The sequence below is a fragment of the Cydia fagiglandana genome, chromosome 1 (genome assembly GCF_963556715.1).
Source record: "Cydia fagiglandana chromosome 1, ilCydFagi1.1, whole genome shotgun sequence".
NCBI lineage: Eukaryota > Metazoa > Arthropoda > Insecta > Lepidoptera > Tortricidae > Cydia > Cydia fagiglandana.
In genome coordinates this window covers 7,388,835-7,416,785 of record NC_085932.1, presented here as the reverse complement: position 1 = coordinate 7,416,785, position 27,951 = coordinate 7,388,835, and the positions used below count along the sequence as shown (strand labels likewise).

At 41.4% G+C, this 27,951-nt stretch overlaps 2 protein-coding genes across 2 annotated transcripts in view; one reads left to right on the top strand and one right to left on the bottom strand.

Moving 5' to 3' along the window:
• The window catches only part of LOC134680287 (rRNA-processing protein FCF1 homolog), a 99,333-nt gene that overhangs the window by 66,141 nt on the left and 5,241 nt on the right, over positions 1–27,951 (bottom strand). The window lies entirely within an intron of this gene.
• LOC134672158 (uncharacterized) lies at positions 268–27,017 on the top strand. Its single transcript, XM_063533448.1, has 17 exons — positions 268–339; positions 433–656; positions 852–951; positions 1,026–1,156; positions 1,504–1,819; positions 2,512–2,709; positions 3,167–3,244; positions 3,607–3,765; positions 6,488–6,658; positions 7,958–8,140; positions 8,927–9,034; positions 9,445–9,581; positions 10,183–10,474; positions 23,913–24,083; positions 24,875–24,952; positions 25,795–25,949; positions 26,939–27,017. Exons 1-17 carry the CDS (start codon positions 282–284, stop codon positions 26,996–26,998), a joined length of 2,619 nt encoding a protein of 872 aa, XP_063389518.1. The 5' UTR covers positions 268–281; the 3' UTR covers positions 26,999–27,017.

Genomic DNA, 27,951 nt, shown 5'->3' with positions numbered 1-27,951 from the left:
TTTACTATGGAAATTGACAATGACAGCGACGCGTTCAGTACCGGTAGTGCAGCTGCGGTTAGAAATGGAATGTTACCATTATTATGCATATGCATAATATACCTACATAAATAAATACCTACCTGCATAAAAATGGCATACCTATTATAGGTCGAATTTATTCGATTTTGTAATCTCTGAGCATGATATAATTTATCAGCGATTAACCATTTTCAAGTTTGATTAATAGTAATCAAATATTAGGTATTCGATATAGCTACTTTATTAGTCTCGCTAAAGTAATGGACATGTTGTCACATTGGTTGATTATTTCAGCTTTGTTATGTGGTCTAGTCAATGGTATTAAAATGTGATCAATTAATTATACTAAATGTAGGTACGTGCCGTGCGGATATTACGAATGGGTAATATACGTAGGTACATTAATTTCAGGTCAGTTCGGGCCATTCAGGCAAGACTCGGGCTATGTGACTGTGAGACAGGGTGCTCATATGTTCTATTGGCTGTTCTACACGACGGCCGACGTGTCCAGCTACACAGACCGACCGCTGGTAGTTTGGCTGCAAGGAGGCCCTGGGGGCTCCTCCACCGGCATAGGGAACTTCGAAATATTGGGACCGCTTGATTTATCACTCCAAGAGAGGAATTACACTTGGGTAAGTACACAATTATTTTGTTTTAACTCACCTAGGTAAGTACGGATAAAATATCGATTTTTTAATTGACTCCCATTAATTTAACGGTGAGTAGGCAATTTTCACGATCTACCATATAATTTTACTTCGGCATAAAGTGTATTCAATGATACCTACTATTTATAAGCTGTGTTCTAATTGAGCTGTTAATTGCAGGTAAAGAATTTCAATGTTCTTTTCGTTGACAATCCTGTAGGCACCGGTTACAGCTATGTCGACGATTGGAGTTACCTCACGACAACTAATGATGAAATTGGTAACGGACATTCGAATCGATCTGGTTAAATTAAAAAAGTTGAAACCGTTCTAATTTCTCTCTTGTTTTTTCAGCTGTGGACTTTGTAAACCTCATGAGAGGTTTTTATGAGGCGCATTCCGAATTCGAGGGAATACCGCTCTACATTTATGGACAGTCGTATGGTGGGAAAATGGCAGTTGATATGGGCATTCGTATGCATGAAGTATGTATAAAAATTGCAATTTTAACTGAGTATAATAATAAGTAGTTTCGTTTAAATATTAGGACCGAGGAGCGAACTATAGGTAGTTTCTTTACGAGATCGAACTACGAGTAGAAATGAGGAGAGACAAGCTGGGATAGTTGCCAGACTTAAGTGGCAGTGATAGGATGTTGAAGACTGATCGCCCCTACCGAGGCGGAGCAATGATCTAAGTGAAGATCGCAGGGAAATTGAGATGCAAGCAGCGGATGATGATGATGATGACGACGATAACAGCTACCTAAGTACCACACTTGCCTGTGGTGTACATTATCATATACCATAATTCACAACTAAACATGTTTCAGGCAGAGCAGGCAGGAACAATTAGGTCCAATTTAAGAGGCATTGCGATGGGAAACGCTTGGATTCACCCGGTAGACTTGACGCTCACATGGGGTCCTTTGCTCCTGGCCGCGGGGTTGGCCGACGAAACCGGTTACCAGAACATACAGGTGGCGGCGAGGGAGGCCGAGAGACTGTTCGACGAAGGCCTCTACGTGGAGTCCACCGCCGCATGGGCTGCCACGCAAAGACAGGTGTTTCTTGCGACTCACAATGTCGACTTCTACAACATACTGACCAAAACTCAAGGCTTCGCACCAGACACCAGGACCGATTATGGTACTATTAATATCTTCTATCGAGTTATAAATGTGAATAAATTTCTTACCTATAGCATAAAAATGTTGTATGACAGGGATTTGCGCTTTCAAGTTTAAAGAAGTATAAGTTCACGTAATTTATTTGAGGAATAGTGGTTTTTTGATCCTGGCTAGACATGCTTTTAGACGGTTAATCTTGGTCAAGGGTCATATCTTCTCATTTATATCACTTTACAAGCTTTAAATTACTAAATTTTGTAATTTTATGTTTTATTCCTTTTTTACAAATACATAATTCAAAATGTACATTATTCATGCTAAATTCGATTATGAATAACGTCAATACGTTTTACATAAAACATATTTAACACACAATTAATTAATGTTTAATAAAACTGTTTTGATGTGATTATAATTATGGGTCGTAGGCTGTTGTTCGTCTCTTAAAATAAATACACGGTAAATATTTAAACCTCAACAAATATCTGTTTTAAGTCGGAATCTTATTAAAACAATAATTTCCAATAAGTAACTTCGTTCTCTGAAGAACTTTTGGCGTACATTAAGCATGATTAATTATTGAAAATTGAAACATTGCAATTTTAAAAATTCTCTTTAGCACTCGTTAGCGGTAGTTTCAGAAAAAAATACATTGAAACTGCTAAGAAATTTGACTCAAGATGGCGGCTTAATATGTTTGCTGTCAACCAGAAATCGCCCGAGAACTCATGATCCGCGACATGTCCTACTCCACGATGAGCCGCCAGGAGGAGTACAACCTGAGCGAGCTGATGAACGGGCCCGTGAAGGAGGCGCTCGGCATACCGGCCCACGTGGCCTGGGGCTCGCAGGCCAACGCGGTGTTCGACCGGCTGCGGGGAGACTTCATGAAACCAGTCACCGAAGGCAGTTAGTATAAAAAATAGGATGACATTTTTTTACCAAATTGGTAAAGGGTTTGCAACTCCCGACTTTTGATAAAAACCTATATAAAGGGGTATTCTGGTTTCAAAATGTTTTAGTTTTGATATTGTTATGATACGACTTGCAGCAGAGCATCTCACATGCACGAATTAGGGAGAGCGATCAGACATTTAAATTAGAATACCGCTCGTAGGTGATTGAAAAAACTCGGAAATTATGAATATCATATCTCAAGATTTACGAGAAACTTTTCCTATATTGCATTTTTTATTTGCAGAAAGCTCAATTTTCAAAACCATGCTTTTAACACATTCACTGCCCCCAACGCACATGTGCGTTCACCGTCATACAAGTTTGTTCCTAGGCCACGCCCCCTGGCAGTGAATGCCTTAATTAGTATAAGAGATATAAAGGAACTTAATATGACTTCTTTTGTTTTTAGTTGAAAAACTGTTAAACGAGACTGACATCATTGTTCAAAAGTATAACGGGAACCTCGATTTGATCTGCGATACTCCTGGTAAGTTGTTAGAGTACAGTGGGTGGGATACAGTATCGCGGTTCAATATGTTTTATTTTAACAGAAAAACATAGGTAAATACCTACCTAGCTACCTACCTAATTTCATTCCTTAATCGTACTCGTAATTATCTCGACTGGTTGAAGAGTTGAATGAGTATACGGAAAATCGTAAAACGTAATTACTGTTAACTTAAATATATACTTACTAAAGGTGCTTAATTGTGTTGTATGCAGCCTTATTCTATTAAACGTAAACGACTATTTATTGTTTAGAAGTGGGTTTTTTTCCGTGTCAATTTCGTACGATGCACCATATCTTTCGATTCCTTCTAATTCCCTGGCCCACTCTTAATCTCGAAGGTCAACTGCTGTGGATGGATCGCTTGCAATGGGCCGGCACCGAGGCCTACCGCAGCGCTCAGAGGCAGCCTATCTGGGAGGACAACCGGCTGGAAGGCTACTACAAGTCCTACGGAAACCTGCGGTTCTTCTGGATAAACGTGGCCGGCCACAGTGTAAGTAAAAAAAATTAATATAAGTAAGTATTGTTGATATATGGGTCGATTTTTATTTCTGTGTGTATATTTTTTCGCTAGATTTGAATAATATTTGGGTGGTTTCAAAGAGATACTAATTCAATCACAACTTGGCCGAAAAAGAAATTATTAGGTATGTAAAAGTCAATGTTTATTATCCACCAAATTTTATCGAGTTCTGACGCAAAAATAATACGACAACTAAATAAAAATCGGCCCATAATCCTATATCCTGTACCTATGTTTAGAAAACTTCTATGGCAACTTGACAAGATCGTTTACAATTTCAATGCCAATGCATGCCGCAGCTTCAGGAGACTGCATGGTAAAATAACTGGCTGAAGGCCTACGGAATCTTGTTGGGATAAATGTTACGGGAGACAGCGTAAGTTAAACATCGGAGCAGTGGATACCAGTTAAAATTGAGCCGGCTATCGCAACTCTCCCCGCCGAGAAAACAAACAGCCGGAGGCCTATTAAAGGCCCTACGGGAATTGGCGTCTCTCAAATAAACTTGGCTGAACACATTGTAAGCTGAACCGAAGCCGCAATAGAACTTTAAACTCTCAACTTGATTTGATACCCCCTTGGGGTTCAATGTCCTAATGTTAATACAAATTACCTCCAATTAAATTTGAATCGTAATGAAATGGAAGAGTAGCTTTTGATTTGTTGCGTTCAATTTTAAAACAAATCAAATTCAACTTTATTTCCTAATACCATTGATTCAAATTTGACAATACCAATTTTCCTTGTATTGTGGGCCGCTAGTACAATTCCCGAAGTGGAACACCAGTTGCAGTACGTATATGCACGATTGAGGTGCATCACAAGTGATGACAATGACGTGATTCGCTAAACATCTTTTAGGTGGAATAGCGCATATTTCCATAATGTGATAATAGAAACATCCGTTTCTCCAGGATCACCGTAGTCGTGTCGTAACATAACTAGTTGAATAAGGCCCAATTTGACCCAACAACATTATTTGCTTAGCCCCGATGTTATCTAATTTTCAAACTGAATTAAGATTTCACTGCAGTATCCACGAGGAATAGTCGGAACTCCGCCAACCGGAGACTGAACGATCTATCTTGGGTCATCCTTCACTCGTCTAAATCTGATCCAATCGCAGGAAGTCGGATGCCATAAATTTTTAATATACATATATATCTAGGTACATACCTAAGTAGAGTCGTAAATATATATATGGGTATATATAGACTTACGAAACGTATCGGACCTAAACATACAAATACATGAATGCACATTATTTATTTATCATTTCTAGGTTCCCAGAGATAACCCTGCCGGATCAAATGCCTTTCTGCGAGATATGACTTCGTTTGGGTGAAGGTAAAGTCACTACGTGTACGAGTAAATAATGTCACACTTAAAATTTGTAATAAAAAAAAGCTTATAACATTTATTTTTATTTAATTTCCTAAGTTTTACTTTCTAGATTACTAGAGATTGTAATAGGTATATGTATACCTATTCCAATCTCTAGTAATCTAGTGAGTAAAACTAAACCTACCTATTAGTTTAGGTATACTTAGTCATGTTTTGTAGAATACGACACTGTTGGTCATTTTACTTTTCTCGAATTAAGTAGAGTTTAATTTGGATGAAATTAAAGCAGTCATTTTTGACTGATTGTAACATTATTGGCATTCGAATGTAATAGTGACTGAAAATATCTCTTCAGAAATGGGTTCAATTCATCCCTTGGTTAACAATCTACTTTTTATCGCTGCGTACACCTATAACTCACCACACCTAGAATCACAACTTTTTATAAGTAAGTACATAGTTAGATAATTTTAAAATACCTTCTATTGAAAAGGTAAACTCACAGAACTAAGTTAACAAAAAGGTAGGTCTGTGGGTCAACTATTGTTTACAGAAGCGCATACAAATGTTCATACTTCAGCTATAGAAAGATCAAATACAGTTCAGAAAAAGATCATTACTGTGGACCCCGCCTATCATGAAAATTAACGACGAGAGTCTTAAGTACCTACTAAATAAAAACCGGGCAAGTGCCAGTCGGACTCGCGCACGAAGGGTTCCGTACCATAATGCAAAAAAAGGCAAAAAAAACGGTCACCCATCCAAGTACTGACCCCGCCCGACGTTGCTTAACTTTTCGGCCAAAAATCACGTTTGCTGTATGGGAGCCCCACTTAAATCTTTATTTTATTCTGTTTTTAGTATTTGTTGTTATAGCGGCAACAGAAATACATCATCTGTGAAAATTCCAACTGTCTAGCTATCACGGTTCGTGAGATACAGCCTGGTGACAGACAGACGGACGGACCGACGGACGGACGGACGGACGGACAGCGAAGTCTTAGTAATAGGGTCCCGTTTTACCCTTTGGGTACGGAACCCTAAAAAATGTATCCCGCATATATAGGTACAGTCCAAGAATTTGCATTTAATTCTCTTAATTTGCGATGTCTACAGGAAAGACGCGAACGAGTTAAGCATACAATAAAATATGTATGATACAATACTTACCAATTAATCTAAAATACGAATATTTATACGAAAATTTTGTTCAAATCACGAAATCATGATAAGGTATTGCCAATAATTCACTGAAGTGAAGTATTTAATATTTCACTAAATCGCCTTAATTTTTAATCAGTTTACTTATCAAAGCGATAACACCGAATACATAATACCTACTTAGTGTTAAGCCCAATCTTCAGACTGCACCTTACAGGGGCCGGTTCGGTTTAGTATACCGGACAGTAAAATGGTGAAAAGAGCAGTTGTTATATCAGTGACGGCAGGTGTACTGATTGCCGGAGGACTCGCTGTACTTATTTGGTGGCTTGTAGCGGGCCGAGATCCTTTCAGAACCGTACGTAAGTACATATATTTCTTTATAATAATTTATGACTTCAATACTCAAGAATTTGTCAATAAGTAAATATTCTTTATTGCATAACTACATGTACATACTCGTATATTAGAATGAAAAATAAAAGTAAGTAGGTAACAGCGGTCTTATCGCTAAAGGGCCCGCCTGAGCAGTCTATAGACGCTTGCAACTCCAAGGGTGTTACATGCGCGTTGCCGACTCTAGATATACTGTTATATACATATTAACAAACCGAATACTATACACATATACAGTATATAATTTGATCATAATTTGTAAAACTTGGATTTGGTCTGCTCATTGTACAAATTCTTCATGTTATCTGATAGTTTATTCATGAACTTTTTCATGGAACTAGTTAGTCCATGAAAACGTGAGTAACAGCATAAATTATTGGTTATAAAGGTAGCTTAATTATTTTTGTATTAATTAGAAACGTCTGCAAACGACACCACACCACTCGATGAACTATACGAATTGTTAAATGATATCGTTTTTCTGTTTTAACTGAAAGCTGAATCCCCTTAATATAATAATTCCCGCTGAAAGCAACATGGATTTTCGTCGAACTTCACCTCTACCCTCACGTAAAGTGCAACTACCCATTTTAAATCATTCCATTATTTACCTTGTTCTCATACGACAGGTCACACTTTTGAAAGATTTTAAAATTAGTTATTGCACTTTACGTTTGGAGGACAGAGTTATTGTCCATTTCGATCACTAGTAGGTAATAATACTCCATCGAATTCTTGAAAATATTGTCCATTAAGGTGACAGTCCATTGCCAACGACAGCAGCACTAACATTTATTTTACTATGGAAATAAGTCAAAAAGTAGCCGAAATCACCTCGCGTGATTTGTGCACAACCCCCTAATTGGTGCAGTACTTTTGGAGAAAATGGGCTGTGAGAGACGGACAGACAGACAGACGCACGAGTGATCCTATAAGGGTTCCGTTTATTCCTTTTGAGGTACGTAACCCTAAAAAAGATAACTATGTAATTTCCCGATATTCTTGCTTCAAGTTTACATTAGAAAAGAAAAATGTAGGTACGGGAAGTTATTTTGCATACCGTAAAATGGGGTGAGAATTTAAAATTGTATGTAATTTATTAGAAAAACTTTAAAATGCACAGACATTCCACTTGCTGATAGGTGCTTTCCCCCCCCCCCCCCCCCCCCTACAATAGGCGCATCTACCTACCCTCCAACAGGTTCTCTTACGCACAATATTATATGGCTTGTAGCGTCATATTATCTTAATTTAACTATTTCCAGAGCTTAACAACCAAGCTGTAGGAAATGTAGAAGGCACAGCCGCCCTGACCAGGATCCGGGGCTCTGGCGACATGTTCTGGTGGTTCTTCCCCGCCCACGACGAGACGCCAGCCTCGAGACCCATCATCCTGTGGCTGGACGGAGTCACGGGGGTCTCGCCCAGTCTATTAGCCAACACGTTATGTTTTTTGTCGAAAATCCACATGACTTATTTTTCTTTAAAAACCCTTTAATTGTCAGCATTAAGTTACAGAGTTTATGTACATTAAGGAAGTAAACAAACAACACTAAATAAAAACTAAACTTAAATATAAATATAAACTAAATAATAATGACGAACAAAAATTAATTAAACTAATAACTAAAAATACTAAACTAAAACTACCTAAAAAATAAAAAACCTACAAATAAAAAATTGGCCCCAGGTCTGTCCACTTATATCTACTTTGATATGCATGTATAGGCAAGGTTTGCCTTGCCCGGTACATTTTTATTGAACTTGTTGTAATAAGAAAACTAATAGCGTGCAATTGGTACATATTTCATCAATGTTTATTTATATAAAGTAGGTAGTAAGTATGACATTGTCCCCTGACATTACATTTATTTTGTTGTCCCAATTATTATGAACGCTATTAGAGTTAGAACATGACAAGTCTGCGACAATTTCGATAACACACGTAGTGCAAGTGTTATACGGCATAATTTCATAGATACATGACGCTTAAAATATAGATATATGAGGCATTATCTATGAAAAGAGACCTTATTGTCGATGGCGCTTACGCCGCACAGCGTGGCGCGGCATTGAATTTATATCGGAGCATCGTTCATAATGGTGTAAGCGCCATCGACAATAAGGTCCCTTTTCATAGATAACGTCACATATGACGTTTAAAATATCACTTGCACTGCATGTACTATTAAAATCGTTGCAGACTTATCATGTTTAACGCTAATAACATTTCAATTTGCAGGTTGACCAATACAACCTATTGTTCGTGGACGCACCCATAGGCACCGGCTTCAGCGCAGCGCAATCAGACAGCACAATTCCAGACAGTCTCGATGAAAACAGTAAAATATTTGTTATTTTTTAAGCAAGTGAAAACAGCCAACTAATGCCCTAATCTTGGGTATCTGACGCCAAGTGAAAGCGTGAGGGCAAACATCCGAAATCGAAATTTCGTTATCTGCCTCTATCGCTCGATTAAATATGCAAGAGAGAGAGGCATACTATTTCGAATTTCGATGTTCGCGGCCTACCGCGGCCTTCCTCTTCACACATTTAGGGGTGGTATTCCACATGTCGAATTTCTTGGTCCAATGTACCACATTTTGCTTAATGAGAGAGTGAGATGCAATGACATTGTACTTAGGTACCAAGAAATTGGACAGGTGAAATATATACCATCCTAAGATACGAGATAAATTTAGGTAACTAATTATGTACATTATATGAACTATTAATTAATTTTGATTTTCAGTTGATCATTTGGTGTTTACTTTGGAATCATTTTATGAACTACATGAAGGTTTCAACAATGCGCCTCTTTACATTTTTGGCCAAGGACATGGATCGAAGTTAGCTTTGGCTCTCACCACGAGGTTGTTGGAAGACAATGTAAGTTTTCTGAAGAATTAGTGAAACATCTGAGATGTGCATACGCACAGGTAGAAAAGTACTCACACAAACCTAAATTACACAGCTTATGGAGCCAATGCAATGAGTACTTTTCCGCAAGTACGATTTTCATAACCAAGTTCCTATCAGGCGATAACAAGTAAAAGTGCTTCAGAGAGAGCACAATAGAACAAAAAGTTTTGGGATTTCTTCTCCATCGAAAGTTTATTAGATGGCTTATGCTGATTGTGTGATTGTGTGTGTGTGTGATTTGTGACATTTGTTCCTGGATCATTTAATTACAAAACTATCAGTTCTGTAGATGTGCATATTAGGCGCTCACTTTTCTAATTCGCTAGTGGTAATAATAATACTTAGTCTGTCCACCTTGTCTTAGCAAGCCGCACAGCGCACACACTTATTTACGTACACACTCCATTCCATTACGTTACATTACGTACTACTGCTGGTTTACCGTAGTTAACTTAGCATAGTAAGCAAATAAACCCACTAAAGGTATCACGCAATTCATCTAAGAGGTATGGTACATATAGGCATTATATCTGCTCGAAGAAGTCTAATGTTTATTTTAACATTTCAGGAGCTTTCACATAATTTAGCAGGCATTGCACTCGGCAACGGAATTGTTTCCCCGGCCCTCGCACTAACTAAACTCAGTTTCTATCTATATGAACTCGGCTACGTCGACGAAGACGGGCGCACCGCCATTGACAACTTCTCAAAGGAAACGAACGATTTAGTCGACAACGGACAACTCGGAGCTGCCTTTGATCACTTTTTATCACTGGGAGAATACACAAACGAGAACGCTGGATCAGTGGCAGTCAATTTGGGACACATTGTTGAAAAACTAACACGTGACGCTCGGCAAGGTTGACCCCACTTAAACACAAAATTAGATAACTTATTGTGCTAACACGGCGCTTTATATATTCAGGACAGCTTGGAATATCTCCCCAATTACCTTTCAGTACCTACTTCCGAGGGTCCTGACGGATAGAATACGATATATTATAATCTGGGCGCGTAGCCAACGTGCCAATCGTTAACGCTCCATAGCGTATTGAGTCGTCTCTGTCTATCACTCTTCCCCATTAGTGCGACAGTGACAGTTGCGTTTCATTTGCTACGGAGCGATTGCACGTTGGCTACGCACGGAATGATGTTTCGAATCTTTACTATTGTTATTAAGCGGCTACCCGAGGTTTTTATCGATTTTTGACCAGTTTTGAATCATATCTCCTTTTTATGCACTACAGATAGGATTATAAGACAAACAGTTATAGGTTTTTCAATCTTTGATCTCCGGTTTTGTCCACCGGATTTTGAAAAAAATTAATACTTATTTTTTATGATTTTTCCAAACATTGTCTAAAAAAACACTTTTCGTATCTAGTTTGAAGTGAAGGATCTTACATACTGTACGAAATCTACATTTTGGGTTCGTGTTTGACGTCTCGAAAAACGTGTCCAGGGTTTTAATTTTAAACTAATTAACACAAATTATGGCCAGAAAACCAGTATTTAGCCTTAAATTGTTCAACTTTGATGCCAAATATCTTAAACACAATGAACTTTGAAGTAAATATTATACTATATTGCTTATAGCCGTTGCTGTTAATATAATAAGCTACAAAAACAGTAGAACACTAAGGGATTCAGATCGAAGGTCATTGGCGTGGGGTAGCCCCTTAACGGATGTCAAATTTTCTAAATGATTATCTCAGCCCCGTTTTAAATTTCAGAAAAGAAGAACAACATATTTAAACTTTTAAACGCATTTTAAGGTGCAGTGAGTTCAGAAAACGGAGTTTTTTAAAAGCCGTAGCTCTTTTTTGGATCACAATACGGCTGCCATACATTCAATTAGCAAACTTGAGGGCTTTTTCTAGTGAGTGGAGTGATTAGAATCCTAAGTTTTTGACTTTTGCTCGATAGAAAACGATCACGAACATAGGTCTAAAACGGACTTTAAAGATTCGTAACAATTTGTGCACAAAAGATAGAAATATGAAAACTGCTTCTATGTACGCGCAATTGTATGCTTGAACGACTACCAGGATTACTTTTTTTTTTAATTTCACATTCACTAAATAAGTTCGAAAATATGATATCAGCGGTTCCGTGCACGCAACTTCTTTGATCAGATGCCCGCTGGGCTCGGATCAAAGCACACGTATCGCGAATTTAATTAAAATGACAGTTGGTTTTCGCATTTATTTCGACATTAAGTCATATACATATACGAAAAAGTATACCAGTAGACAAATAGTATTTAAAAAAACAGGGTAAATAATTATCATCACATGGAGCTCGAGTCTCATCTTAGATTTGATTTGTTGGGGCATAATGGTTGAAAAAGGCAGTAAACTATCTTAAAACAATACGATTCCAATATCATTTAAGTAATTTGCTCCTTGAAACCCGGCTTAGAATGAAAAAAGTTTGAAGACTCATACTTACTGATTGGAATTAATTTTCATTATGCTGGTATTAATATTGCATACCTATTTGACGTACTTTTGTACGTCAACGTCAATGAACTGTTATGACAATGTTGTGATCTTGTATTTATGTTAGAGAACTTTTGATCTTCAAATATTACCTATTAATACGGAACATTATGTAAATATTTCGTGTACTACTTGAAAATCGTGCAGTGGTAAACCTGTTTTGTTGCTGTGAGGTCCGTCTAAGATAGATGTATAATGCGGTTACGTACTGTTCTGCAAACCTTCATGAAATCAAGAATAAATAAACGGCTATGGTCTAGACTCAGTCCTAGCGAGTTTTTGCGGCTTGTGAGGCCGAGATATACCTACTGGCCTACGAGGCTTACAGCCCAAAATCGCTGCGGCCTGGATTGTGATTGCCTGTGTATCGAGTGTTATACTAATTTACTATAAAATAAAACAAAGTTTTTAATTCAATGATATTCTGTGCATATTTAATTTTATTTTTTATACCTCGTCGCTAAAAAACAAGCATACGGCCCGGCCCGTCTGATGATAAGCAATCTTCGTAGCCTTTGGACGCCTGCAACTCCATGCGCGTTGCCGAGTCTAACACTCCGCACCCCTCGTTGATAACTGGCAACCATACTCACCGGCAGGAAGGACACTATGAGTAGGGTCTAGTGCTAGTGTTATTTGGCTGCAGATTTCTGTAAGGTTGAGCTCTGCTCTAGATCTGGAATGACATCCGCTGTGCTGTGCCCTACCACACAAAGCGAGATGTCATTCTCAGTTCCCATTCCCATACCTCTCTTTGGACGTAGTTCAAGGACCAGAGGTATGTCCATATATCTTAAATATTTTCGTCTTAAATGACTATAGAGATTCAGAGTCTGAACATATAACCGTAAGTTTACCAAAAAATTGCCGTAATAGCTATACTCGTAGGTACAGTCAGATGCAGAGAGAAAGAATCCGCCAAAATGAAAGTTCCACCCTGCCAGGACTTAATTTATTGATAAAGATAACCATATATTTATTTGCAAAAAATACATATAGTGATGAACATAGGTGGACAGTAATTTTGGATGCGTAGGGTAGAGCGGGGAGAAACGTAACACTTTGTACTTTGACCTTAGTTTCTGGTTAACCCTTATTATTTTGATGAGTTTAATGTAGTCATATATAACGTCAGTGCATGTTCTGTACATTAACGTCTTGACTAACATTATAATTGTGTATTTTGTTTTAAAAAAATCGTCTTTTGTTACTAATCACCCCGTTGGCGTGCAGAAAGTAACACGTTGTGGGTCAAAAGTAACAAGACACAGTGGGCTGTAATTTAATATAATATGACATATCAAATCAAAATAAAAACCGGTCAAGTGCGAGTCGAACTCAAGTCCCAAGGGTTCCGTACTGCACACATTTTTGAACGAGCGAGCAAAGCGAAGTTCTTAAGTACATTCAACTGTTTATTCAATTTGTCCACACACAGCTGGCTATCTTAGGATAGTTAGTTACCCATTTTTTTTTTGTTCAAGTATTATGTTAAGCATAGTGCCTACATTTTTTTTTTCATTGTTAGGTGTATCTCTGTTAATTCAAGATAACAGGGCTATAACCGCGGAAATCGAAGCTCGAAGTTCGCAAATTGCTGGCATTTCTCTGTCACTCTAATTACCTACGGTTTCATTGGTGTAATAGAAAAATCCCCGCAATTTGCGAAATTCGATGGTCGCGATATACGGCAGTTCAGCCTTCTCACTTAGCTACTCGTACTTAAACCAGTTATTTGTTCTGTTTGAGCTCTAACCTCCTAAAGGTCATGCTTCGACCTTGCGTGGAGGTGCACCTCTCTCGGATGCGTCAGGCCTTTGGCCCAACGCAGAGCTTGGCCATCAACCTTCGCACTAGCTGTCCGCACCACGTTTCACGTAAACCATTACGGCTGTGTCCTTAAAACAGCCCAACCGCGTTTTCTTTCTTAAGTCCGACTCACGCTTGACTCTAGATTTCTAATAGGTTTTCCTGTCATCTAGAGGTAGAAGGTTGTGTATTTTTTTTTCAAAATTTGAGACCCTATATTATCGGAGATAAGGGGGGGGGGCGGTCATTTTTTGCCTATTTTCTTAAATAATTTCTTAACTGTTTTATATAAAATTATAAAAAAAATATATTTGAGATCCTCAAAATAAGCCCTTTTAATATGTAACACGATATGGTTTGCAAAACTTGGTTTTATAATTTTCTCATATTCCCCTTAAAATAGCCCCCTATACTTAAAATTTATTTGTTTATGTTACATGTCCGTCTTTGGGTAGCAGACTTCCGTATGTGTACCAAATTTCAACTTAATTTGTCCAATAGTTTTGGAGAAAATTGGCTGTAACAGACCGAAACCGAAAAAACCGGAAAAACCGGGTTTACAGCCAATTGTCAAAACCGGGTTTTTACTTTAATAAAACCGGCTTTTTCGAGTTTTTCGATTTTACACTTTTGTAAACATAGTTTCATTATTTTGAAGAGCAAATTAAAAAAACAATACACTATACGCACTAATTGTATAAATGAACAGCTTTTTAGTCTCCAACGTTATATCTATTTGCCCAGTTTTGCAGATAGACTGCTTTGATGGTCCTTGAAGTTAAGGCTTCAATCCAGGATGCTTCGGAGATATTTAGGAAGGAAGTTGTGTCGGAGAAGATTGCCTCTGAATTTTAATATCAGCTCCGTGTTGGCTAGTTTGTTGCACTGGTGAACGCAGAACACCTCGGTCTTGGAAGGGCAGGGGCACAAACGCCACTGAGAGAAATAGTCATCTAATAGATCCAGGTCCTTTTCCAGGATATTTAGTTCAATTTTCAAGCTGTCTTTTTGTGTCACAAGGGCATCATCAGCATAAGCAAACTTCCGCGATGTGGTGTTAGGCAGGATACGACTCAGACCTTTTCAGACCTTTTTTTTTTTTTTTTTTTCAAGAGGGGAAATGCTTTACGCATACCACCCCGGCGCGGGGACGGGCCGGGATGGTTATGTGGGACTCCCTGTTGTGGGCTCATGAGACCCCAGGTTTACCCACTAAAACCCCTCTGTTGCCGCCTCGCTGCTATACGGCGAGGTCCCAGGAACGCCGAAGTACTCTTCCGCAACCTCGCCAGCAGCCGTCCGGACTCGGACCCGACTCTAGGGGAAATCACCCCTTCACCTCAGTGGGCGCGTTGCTTACACATCGCGCCCGCCCACGCAGGGACCTTTGTGCGGGCGACAGACGTCCCCGAGCCTGCCGCCCACAAGTGCCCTTATGGGGGTAACCGGCGGTCGTATGCCAACCGCCGCCGCCCCACGCGCTTACGGCGCATTGGCTGAGAGGCCGGATCTTCCTCCCTGCCACGCTCCGCTGCCTCCTTCTGCACCATCACGTCCTCGCAGAAGGAGGCCACCGCCTTCCATCGACTCTCCCCACCAATCATGGCTTTTACTACCGCTGGCAAGGAAAGGTCTCTCCCCACTACGGCCACGAGTGCGGCCCTCTGATCCGCCCACGCTGGGCAGATGGCCAGCGTGTGCAGCGCCGTGTCTTCGGCATCGCCGCAGTCGTGGCATTGCATAGTTGGTTCCCGTCCCGCCCTCCTACACAGGTATCTTCCGAAGCAACCATGCCCCGAGAGAACCTGAGTAAGGTGGAAGGAGAGGAACCCCTCCTTTCTTCTGGTCCATCGCTCCAGAACGGGTCGGATGGCTTCGACGGTCCAGTGGCCGGCACTTGGCGCCTCCAATCTCTCTTTCCACTTCTGGAGGAGCACTCGACGGGAATCAAGTCTCCACCGTCTGACCTCCTCCAGAGGTGGTTGGACCCCCCCGGCCCGCGCCTCAGAGACACGCCAATAAACATCAGCGAGCGCTGCTGCGTCGAGGTCCCAAGGCGGAGTCCCCGCCAACAAACACGCTGCCTCGTGGGATACGGAGCGGTATGCCCTCACCATCCTGACCGCCATAACCCGCTGCGGCCTCCTCAACTGGGCTTGATTTTCGGCGGTCAGGGTGAATGCCCAAATGGGCGCCCCATATAGGGCCATCGACCGCACAACACCCGCGTACAGTTTCCTGCAGCCCACATTCGGTCCACCGACGTTGGGTAGAAGCCGGCTGAGTGCCGACGCCGCTCCAATTAGTTTGGGAGCAAGGCCCTCAAAGTGTTTCTTGAACGTCCAACGGCTGTCAAGGACTATGCCTAGGTACCGCATTGTCGACTTGACACCAATGGACGTTCCCCCCACCATTAAGCTGGAACCCGCCGGAGGGGCCTTCCGAGGCCCATGGAAACACAAGGCCTCTGATTTGTTAAGGGCCACCTCCAGCCCCAGCCTCCTAATCCGAGTCACGACCGACGCTACTCCCGCTGTGGCCCGAATTGACGCCTCCCTGAAGTTGTTGCCGCGAGCCGTTACCAGTGTATCGTCAGCGTAACAGGTCACGCTCACCTCCGGCAAGTTGGCCCCCCTCAGCACCCAGTCGTACCCGATATTCCACAGGAGTGGTCCTAGAACAGACCCCTGTGGAACGCCGCACGACAGCCCCTTCTCCTCCCAAGCACCGCGCGCAGGGTACCTAACGGTTCTATCGGTGAGGTAATCCTCCACCGTCTTCCGCAGGTACTCAGGCACGAGATGGTGCCTCAGTGCCGCCTTGATACAAGCCCAGGGCAGGGAGTTGAAAGCGTTAGCGATGTCTAGAGACACCGCCAAAACCACCTCACCCCGGGACACTGCTTCATCCGCAAGAGCCTTCACCCTCGCAATTGCGTCGATCGTGGACCTGCCCCGACGGAAACCGAACTGATGGACACTGAGGTTCGGTCCCAGCCCCTCGAGGTGCCGAACTAGACGAGCAGCCACCACGCGCTCCAACAGCTTACTGGCCTCGTCCAGCAACACTATCGGCCTGTAAGCCGAGGGCGAGTCCGGCGGTCGCCCCTCTTTCCGCAGAAGGACAAGTTTTCCCGACTTCCACACACGAGGAAACCGCCCCTGTGCCAAACAACCGCTGAAAAGCGCCCTCAAGCGCGGCTCGAGTGGGCCCAACGCCAGAACCCAGGCCCGACCGGGGACTCCGTCGGGGCCGGGGGCAGTGTTTTTGGCTCGGAGCCGGAGCACCGCTGCCCCCAGTTCACCCTCCGTTACTTCCGGCGCCTCACCCAAATCTGCTACCCTCCCCCTGGGAGGTGTCATGGGCGGAGGTACGTGTTCGTCCCTTGTCGGGAACAGGGCACCCACCACCTGCTCGAGGAGCTGTGGCTGGAGACTTTGCGTTAGCGGGGGTGCCCAGGGGCGAAGCTTGCGCCTCACCATTTTATACGGCCTCCCCCACGGATCGTTATTTAGAGTCTCCAGCATCTCCTCCTCGGCTAAATCCTTCGCCCTGCCGATTGCTCTCTGCAGCAGCTTGACGGCCGCCGAGTATACAGCATATAGACGCTCCTCCTCTGGCACGTCTCGAATCCGCCGCCTCCTGCAGTGAGTGTAATGGCGTCTTGCAGCAACGCACGACTGGCGCAGCTGCGCAAGTTCCGCGGACCACCAGTACACTCCACGCTTTGGGGGAATCGGGCCGACCCGAGGCATGGCCGCGTCACACACCTCGACCATAATACTCCCCATTCTCTCCGCCTCCGCGTCGACATCAACAGGGCCTTCAGGGACTGACACCCAAGCTTTTACCACAGCTGCCTCTATAAATATATCCCGGTCCAGGCGCTTGAGCGCCCAACGTGGGCCATCCCCTCGCAAGGGCCGATTCTGCCCGTTCGGGTCGGCCGGAAGAGTGGATACCTCAAACCGAATGTATCGGTGGTCCGATAAAGTTTCCACATCCTCCAGCACCTCCCAACCTCGAACACGGCGCGCCAGGGCAGCGTTTGCGAAAGTGACGTCAACGATTGAGCCACCCTGTTGCCGCACGCACGTGTTTACCGACCCACGGTTCAGAACCACCAGCCCAGTTGACACCGCCCACTCCTCCAGCTCCGCACCACGGGCGGTCGTTGCTGGAGATCCCCACGCCCTGGACTTAGCGTTGAGGTCTCCGGCCAGGAGCACCATACCGGGACGGCTTCTGCCGATCAGTGTCCCGATTTCGACCAAGAACGGTTCAAATTCGGCCAAAGTCCGGTTCGGCGAGAAATATGCCCCGACCAACATTATGTCGCCAATCCAGGCCGCGACGTAACCGTGGCCCTTTTCTACTCTTTGTAGCGGCGGAGAACCTGCGGACGGATTGACGATTATAGCCGCTAGACCGTCCAAATCTCCGGCCCAATTGTCTCTAGGCGGGACGGAATAGGGCTCAGCAACAATCCCAACTCCGATTTGCCATTCCGCCAGGCTTTGTGTCAGCAGGTCCTGGGCTCTGGCACTATGGTTTATATTCCCCTGTAGAAATCGGATGGCCATTATTAAGTGAGAGCCATTCCCTCTGCCGCCTCATTACTGGCCACAGGTGTTTTTGTAGCCACTTGAGAAAGTTGCGAGGAGACCCGGGGGCCATCACCAGCTTTCTTTCCCTTTCTCGGGCGTGATGTAGTGCACGCCTTGGAGCCAAGGACGTGACTTGCCGGCATGCCCGCCGTATCGCACACGGCACAGTGGGGCGCCGCCGAGCACTGCGCCGCCTTGTGGTCAGGCTTCCCGCAACGGTAGCACAGTCCGCCACGGTCCACCTGCGCCTGACACTGCGCTTTCACATGCCCGCACTCCAGGCATCGGAAGCAGCGCATTACTCTCGGCTCTAGCAGTTTGACCTGTGCGGAGGACCACCCCACCAGGAAACGACCGCCTTCGGCCACCTTTTTTGCCGCCGTGACCGGGCAGCGCACCCACACGGTGCCAAGACCACTGTAGTCCAGACGAATCTCCCCAGTTTTCACCTGATCCGTAGCACATTCACCAGCTCGAGCAACGGCAGCAACTACCTCCTCTGGGGTTACAGAGTCGTCCAGGTTTGATAGGCGCAGCTCTGCACACTTCGTCGGCCTGGTGACCCGGACTCCTTCCCCCAACTTCTCCGCCAAGACCTTTTCAGACCTATGACAACTAATACTAGGCTGTGTTGAGAGTGTGGAAAATCCGCTAGCACGTACAGCTCGGCGGCCACTGGGGTACCGTCTATTGCTCTTGTTGTGAAGACTAGGTCCGGGTTCACTTCTCCATCGAGCTGATTTGAACGTTCCTTTGCCTTTGTGAGAAACGACTAAAACAGTGTTGTTTTGTTCCTATCTGCCCAGTCCATGATCGCCTTCTCGTTGGCGTCAGATTTCCTTTATTCCCAGCCGGTATGGTGGCTATTCAAGTCTCAAATGTAAAGGGATGGGTGTTCCAAGTAAGGAAGGCGTGGAGTATGCCAGCAGCTACGTGGAGGATTATATATGCTGCATATCCGCGTTCCGCCGATTTGAATAATCGTGGTGGCGATATTGTTGCCATCGATGTTATTTGAAATCACGTTGACCAGGGCAGTAAGAGAAGACCGGCCGCATGTCGAAGTTCTATATTAATTGTTTATGGTATTATAATGCCGCTACCAAATCAAATCCCGGTATTTTATCTCGTTTAGCGAGTTGGGCATCATCAGCGGTGTATTTCCAGAAGGAGGACTATGTCAACACCGTTGTCATATAATAGGTTGCTTAGGCAAACCGGTTTAGAATTACTGCTTAGTTAAAAACTTTATTGATGGATTTGGATTGATTTATTGATATGGTCTTGGTAAAGTAAATAGAAATGTCGTGGAAGACGTAATATCAAAACATTGAACCTAAAAATAATTGCTTATTTTACAAATTATACGTAAGATCGAAATCACCGAAAAAACCGAAAACCCGGTTTTGCAATCTCACAAAAACCGAAAAACCGGTTTTATAAAATACGCACGGTTTTGTGACCCCTACGCACGAGTGATCCTATAAGGGTTCCGTTTTTTCTTTTTGAGTTACGGAACCCTAAAAGTACCTACTAATCATGTAAATTATTATTGATAACACACTTTAATATTTGCATTTCAACTACATAAACATTAGTATTTTAAGAAAACAAATCAATATTAATTCCTCGTTAGAAATTGTTTTTATTTCAAGTGATGAGATAAACATGTTATCTCATCAGATAATTCAGGGGTCAGAGTTTTTTCACTTACAAATATGGCATACATCGTTTACTAATATGGCATAGATCCAATAGGTATATTGTATGGGATGTAAATGTTACTTTTGTATGGCTTTGTTACTTTTGTACCCGACCGCATTTTTCTGAAAACATGAAAGATATCTTTGAATTTGAAACGCAACGTGTGCGAGAAAAATAAATTGCAATCAATCTAATCAATATCCCTTCGGGTGGCAGGGCCTCCGGTTGAACGGTAGGAAAAATGGCGCGGCCATTTTTAAAACATGCCCCTGCGTGGCAGAGGCCGGGAGCCAGACACTCCCCAATTAGCGGTGAACCGGGAGACGGTTCCGTCACAACAAGCCCGTGTGTGGCAGAGACCGTCTCCCGGCCTCTGTGCGACGCCGTATTTTGCGCCTAAAATAAAACCATTAAAACTATGCCTTGCTTGCTCACTTTTGCAAGATGCATTCTTCATTAAACAAGGATGGTATTCCTTAAAGGTTGAATTCCCGCGTAAAATAATGTTTTTTAGAAATGGCGTGATGTTCATGCCCCACCAGACCTCGTAAGCAACGACCGTCGAGCCGCGAACATTCAGAAACCAGAAATTTATTTGCTAACAACATTGTCCTTACAAAGGTACACAAATGGAATACGCAGTGATAAAAAGTAAAATAAACTGTGTGAATCGTGTTAAATGTAATGTTTTGTCATAAAGACTGCTTTTTTTCAATTTTTCCTAATTATACATATTTTTATACACGAAAGAAAAAATAATTGGTAATATGAGATTTGATCAAGTCCAGCATAATTCATATAAATATAATGAAATTCATTGGTACCTATACAATCAAATAAGCTATTTTATGCTGAATTCAATTCAATCATACATATTTTTGAGAAATGGTCATATTTCTAGCACACGCCAAATTCGCGATGACCACCCATGGAGGCGCCGCCACTTGACGTATATTTTTCTAAAATGGCCGCACCACTCAACCTCAAGCCACCGTTAAATCTGAGGCGCCGCCATTCAACGGCATGTTATATCTGTCTATCTCCCGGCTCCCCACCACCATAGAGACCTAGCCAGACAATGCCACTCTAGGGGATATGCAAATATTCAGAAAATGTATGAATTTTAATACAACATAAACATCAAATAACTAAAAGTCAAAAAACGTACTTTTGATTCGAAAAATTTTGCGTCACGTTGCGTCCTCTCACACAACCTAATAGCACGTGGCGCTCGTTTCGACTGAATGCGCTGACTGAGTGAAGGGGGCACCACTGTCTATCACTTAATAGCAGCGGAGTGGTATTTTGTCTATTAGATAAACCTACAGAGCAATAGTTACTTTCCACCCGCAGTTACCTTTGTCCCCGCTCTCCCCTATATTTCACTTGAAGAAGCATGCAAATTTTGCTTAGTAGCTAGGTAGTATAACTAAATATATACAAATTGAAGCTAAGCTAAGGTAAGTTATATAATAATAACATCATCGGAATACACATATGATTTTAATGAAATTGTCATTGAATTGATTTGTGTCTTATCGAAAGCCCTATTAATTAGAGTAGTACCTAAATATTTTTTTTCATTTGACGACTTCTGTATTTATTCGGTTTATTTAGTTCGAGTATCTAGAGTCTGTGCGGAAAGAGAAGAGTCGTGGCAGAAACGGGAACTAACATTTTAAATTTTATATGGCAATCAAACCTTTGACACCTGTCTTGTAAAAAGTAAACAAACTTCTGTCAATGTATATTTTTATTAACAAAAACCGCAAGTTTTATGTATAAAATATTTTCAAAACACGATTAAACCGTACATAAAACCACAAGGAAAATTATATTTAACATTGTTCGGTTTTGTCAGCGGGAAGAAAACGGCTAAAAGCCGACTATCGACTTACAAAAAGTCGCGGAACGTGTTTCCGCTATTCGCGGGTATTGATGTTGTATTTAATATTAAATAATTACCTATTTAATAAGCCCCCTAAGTAACTTGTCTCCGGTACATAATCGGTAAGTATATTCATTCAAAATATATTAATTTTCATAAATATGCAGGTCATTCATGATCTTTAAAATAACTGACAAATAGTCTTGATACTTGCCATTTTATGCATATTTATATGTAATTTCTTTTTCAGGATTGTGTAAAAGTACCTACGGTATCTCGAATAAAAGACCGCTAAGTAGGTGATATGCAAGAATTCGTAATCTACGTGCCGGATTCAAGCACATCCAGTTCAGATGAAGATAGTTCTATGAGTGTCCCTGGTTGTTTTGAAGCGAACTCAAACATATAATAAGTGACATTGAATATTTTAATTCAGACTTCGATTACAAAGAATGAAACTTTTTCTAATAAAATATTTCTTTATTTGTAAGTTCGTTTACTAGGTTCTGAATAAAACTTTTTCTAATAAAATATTTCTTTATTTGTAGGTTATGTTAGTTACGAAATTATATTTCATATTTAGCAGTGACTTTTCGTATCGTGATTGACGGCGTAATGTCGTGAGATGGGAGAACCGGACATATCCCAATAAGGCCTACCTACTTATGCACTATTTTTATTCATATTCATATTTATTATTAATAATGTACACATACATTACAAGTCAAGTTTACAATGGGTGAAATATATCCCAGATAAAATTACAGTTCTATTGCCCAATTTCTACCCGATCTACCCGGTTTAAATAACTGTTGGAATGCACAGATTAGGCAGTACATAAATGAGACTCTATCTTGTTTGGTACTAAAATTACAGTTGTATTGGGCAGATTCTTAACTAGTTTTAGCAGTTTTGTCAATCGCAGTCACTTTTTAGTATCTGAGACATAAAAACAAGTGTGTTTTAAAAAGAAAACTAGTGCCTGCGCTAAATCAGAGGATTGAGTTGACGAGCCGACACCACCACCAGGCTCCGTTTAGTAAGCCGTGGTAAAAAACCGGAACAAAAGGGATTCAAGTATCATGACCTTTAGTGTCGTACTATAATCACGTGACTAGTGTTGTCAGCATAGCAAAAACCATAAAATAGCACTGGCGCGCCCTCAAATCCCACGACTCTTCTCTTTCCGCACAGACTCTAATGAATTCGATTATTTAGTTAATTTACATTTAAGTACGTCACATGTGACATGAACAGACAAGGAGAGCAAGATAAAATATATTGTTTTGTCTTCCTTCTTTCAATGGAACTTTTTTAGAGTTTCTCTTCCTCAAAGGAGGCTAGTGGTTAAGACGAAACTCAAAATACTCTCTTTTGCATCTTAAAAAAAACAGGATGGGTCACTGACCTGTCCCGGTAAAGTGAGGTAGTGTGAGTGACGTTTGCTTGTGTGTGAAATGGGGTAATTTGACAGAATCTGAAAATTTTCCCCGGGCATACCTCACCTTAAGGTAGACGTCCGAGTGCTCGTCACTCCCCACATTCAGGTCATTAGCAAAAAGGTGACAACAGGGTGTCAACTATTAGACATTAGCATGTCTCGCACTGTGTCGTTTACCTTAATTTACGTTAATCTGTTATGTTTGCATAATATATTTAGACAAAATGAATTGTTAAACTATACGGGTCTCGTGGACGAGAGTCACGAGAGTAGGTACATAATTGGAATTGGGCTCTTTTGTCTGTCTATCCCGATGTGGATAGGACCTTACCCTATGACCATTTCCAGGATACTTTGGACAACCTAACTACCTGGACAATGTGTTCGGGCTGGACTCGTACCGGTTTATGGATGAGGCCGTGGCGCCGGCGTTGGGGATCAGCGGCACCTACGCGGCCCAGCAGGACGCCGCAGCCCGCGCGTTCAGAACCTCCTTTATGGAATCTGATATCGAAAAAAGTAGGCATAAGTAATAGATAAAATTCTATATAATATACTTTTCGCAATTGTTAGAAGTTAAAATGTAGAGTAGGTACCTATAGATACGGTAGCCGTAGCCTAGCCGTGAGGCGTACCTATCCTAATACCTATTACTTTCAACCATCTACTTTCGCATGTCGTGTCGTTAACTGTAATATGAGGCATTATCTATGAAAAGGGACCTTATTGTCGATGGCGCTTACGCCGCACAGCGTGGCGCGGCATTGAATTTATATCAGAGCATCGTTCATAATGGTGTAAGCGCCATCGACAATAAGGTCCCTTTTCATAGATAACGTCACATATAGTCGCTGTACAGTTATTAAACGGACAAATTGGCTTTTTTCTTAATACAAGCTGATTAGAGTACCTAACCTAACCTAACCGTTTCAATTACCTCATGGTCATAATAAATATGCATTTAAGTATGTAGGTAGTACATAATATAAAAATATCACCTAATGATGTACTTACGGTTACGTAACACATCAGGTACTTTCCCATTGTATTGTAAAAATGAAATAGTATTCTAAGACATTCTAAGTCATCAAAGTCATGCCATAAAATATAATGTTCTTTATGAATTATTGAGATATTGGTACTTTCCGGATGAAATTACCTATATTTTATTACTAGATAGTAACTTAAAACATAAAGGTACTTATATCTTAAATGTACGAGTATCAGTAAGATAATATAAATAAATAAACGTATGAGTAATCCAGAAAAATAGTTATACCTACTTGAGTTGTAATTTTAATTGTTCACAGTTGAATACATTCTCGAAAACACGAGTCTCAGAGTGACTATTTACAACGGCAACTTGGACGCGGTATCCAACACTCCAGGTAAAAACGAAGTTTTAAGCACCAACAGGTGCAATAAGGGGAGGGGGGGAGTAGGGGGTACCTACAAACTAAAAACTGAAATAAGTTTTTGTAAGGCCCACCCGGGTGTAAAACGGGCGCTGCTTTAAAAAACTATAATTTAATATCCCAGATATGTGCACCTAACCTAACCCGATCTGAAGTCCTAACATGGCTTAAACTGTAGTTTCCAATCTGTCTGGATTTATACTAAAATGACATGATAGTCGGATATAATATAAATATTAAATATGGCGGGTGAAGCGAATTGCTGTTACATATCAACGGTAACAACCAGTTTTAAAATTTTAAAATATATTCAGCTACATTTGCAATTCCAGTATTCTTTATATATAACTACTTATTGTTTTATTTATAACTCGTAGAGTCAGCATCAGCTTGTACAGTAGCGGATAGATTACACGTCCAAAGTATATATCATTTTTAATAACTTAACAAATTTAATAAAGATAAATGTCTCTATATGTAGACCATGTAGACTAAGGGTCGGTTGCACCAAACCAACTGTTACCGTTAAAGCGTTCGCTAAATTTTATTGTATGGGAAGTTTAATACTACACTGTTGATTCGTCAATCAAACATCTTAATCAGTCCGTTGAATGTGGTTGGTGCAACTGGTCCTAAGTGTTACAGGGCGCGTAGCCAACGTGCCAATTGTTAACCGCTCCTTAGCGTATCGTAGTCATATAAAATTGTTACTTTGTTATTTTACGCAGAGGTTACGCTGCCACCAAAAACCGGGCCGAGAAATTTAATTTATATAATGAATCGTTAAGCATTTTCAGGAGTTGAATGTTTTTCAGGTCAACTCGAGTGGGTGAATGCCCTGCGATGGTCAGGGCAGCAGAGCTTCCTCGCCAGTCCCCGCTCGACTCTCATCGTCAACGGCCTGGTGCAGGGCTACTTCCGAGAGACTGAGCGACTGAGCTTCTACTGGGTGAACGCGGCAGGGCAATCGGTTTGTATTTGCATACATACCTACCTGTTGTTTAGAGCTACGCAGCGCATCTAGGTATTACTTCAATAATATTTGGGCAGTGGAGTAGTAGCAACCTGTACAAGTAGGTATAATGTATTCCAGTACCATAGGTACATTATAGTACCTAATCGTCGTAGTCGTAATCGTTATTTGGTTAACTAAGGCCCACTTGCACCATCCCAATAACCCGGGGTTAAGCGGTTAAACCGTTAACTTAGTGTCAAATTGTACTGGTTACCATGGTAACTCCAGGCATAACCCGTTAACCTCGGGTTAATAGAGTGGTGCAAGTGGGCCTAAGGGGCAAAGTTGTTGCTTGATTCCTCTTGCTATAATATTACCTAATACCTACCCGAGGAAGAGAAAAATTTCCAAATTCAAAATTTGAATCAAAAAGTAGAAATTTGACCGTTGCAAAGGTTTCAAGCCACGAGGTAAACCTCGTAACGAACTTTGCTACCGAGGGAAACTACATTTTTCACAACACCGACGTGAGGACATTAGGTACTAACTGTAAAACATTACAAATCAACTCAAAAGCATCACTTTGGCACTCTTGTGGATAAAATGCATTTTTCTCATCAGTTTTTGAAGAATAAATAAATAAATAATAAATTCAGTTTACGAAGTGAAATGTAACTAAACCCATTTTCTTAATCAAACCCGTAAATGTTAACATCAGTGGCCCATTTTATAAAGCTACAAGTTACAATTTACAAGCGGAAGTCTCTTTCTAACCCTATGTGTTAGAACGAGACTTCCGCTTGTAAATTGTAACTTGTAGCTTTATAAAATAGGCCCCAGAAGTTCAGAAGTATGAGAATGGTAGATACCTATTCTACCTATGTTATTTCAGTCCGGGGTTCTCTAAATAGCAGGGCAGGGCAGGTCTTAATATAGCTACTGTAAACTGTTTTAAGTTATACTGTTGCAAGTTATATTAAGTTTCATGCATATTTCTATTCTAGGTACCCCTGGACAGTCCTGACGCCATGCGACGTATCTTAGACAGAATAACCGGGAGTTGATTTCGTCAAAAAATAAAAATCCTCTGAAGGTTGAATATTGGTGTGTCTGGTTTATTCCCAACTTTATTCCCACTTACTCGGACCTATTGAAATATAAATTTGAAGACCAATGGGAGAACCAATAAGCATGTCGACATAGCTCAAAAAGATAAGAACCTTTATGCCTTATAGACTAAGAGCTAGCTCGGAAAATGTTCACCGATTTGAAGAGCAACGAAACCTGTCTGAGTGGATTGTTCGCCATCGCTGACATCGCTCTCTCGATTTCGTAATCGTTCACCATTTACCGGGGCTCACTTTCTATCTATTAAGACCTCCACAGACGTCACCAATTGCATTCGATTTGCATTACATACGATTTATTGAAAAATCTGTAGGTCTCTTTCTACAATGGGGTTGGCCGGTGGAAGTTTTTAGCAGATGGCGCCATCATAGCTTGCCCATGGCTTGCCCCGTCAATCCCTAGAATTATGTAAAATTTTTGTTTTTTTAATACCCTGGATGCCAGCCCTTTAAGCCAAATCTCATAGAAAAAGGGGCAAACTTATGACAAGGCAGTATGGCTTAGAGCTTTAGCCTGTCCAGATGGACGAAAAAAAAAAGCTTGATGGCGCCATCTATGCAAACCTTTGACAGTTGCCAACCCCATTTGGCTTCGATCGAGTGGAAGTAGGGTTGCCAACCGTACTATATTATATAGTATTGTGCTATATTTTGGCTCTCTGTACTATATACTTTTGGAAAAATATATAGTACGCTAAAATACTATATTTCCGATTAAACGTATATTACACTCATGTTTAGTATTTTATCTAAAAGTACTATATTTTTTTAAATGTATTATATTTTTGATGCCTATTCTGCAAAATACTATATTCCACCAAAAAAAGTTGGCAACCCTAAGTGGAAGGTAGTTCGCAGTACGTCCGTTAAGGACGCAGCTATAAATGAGA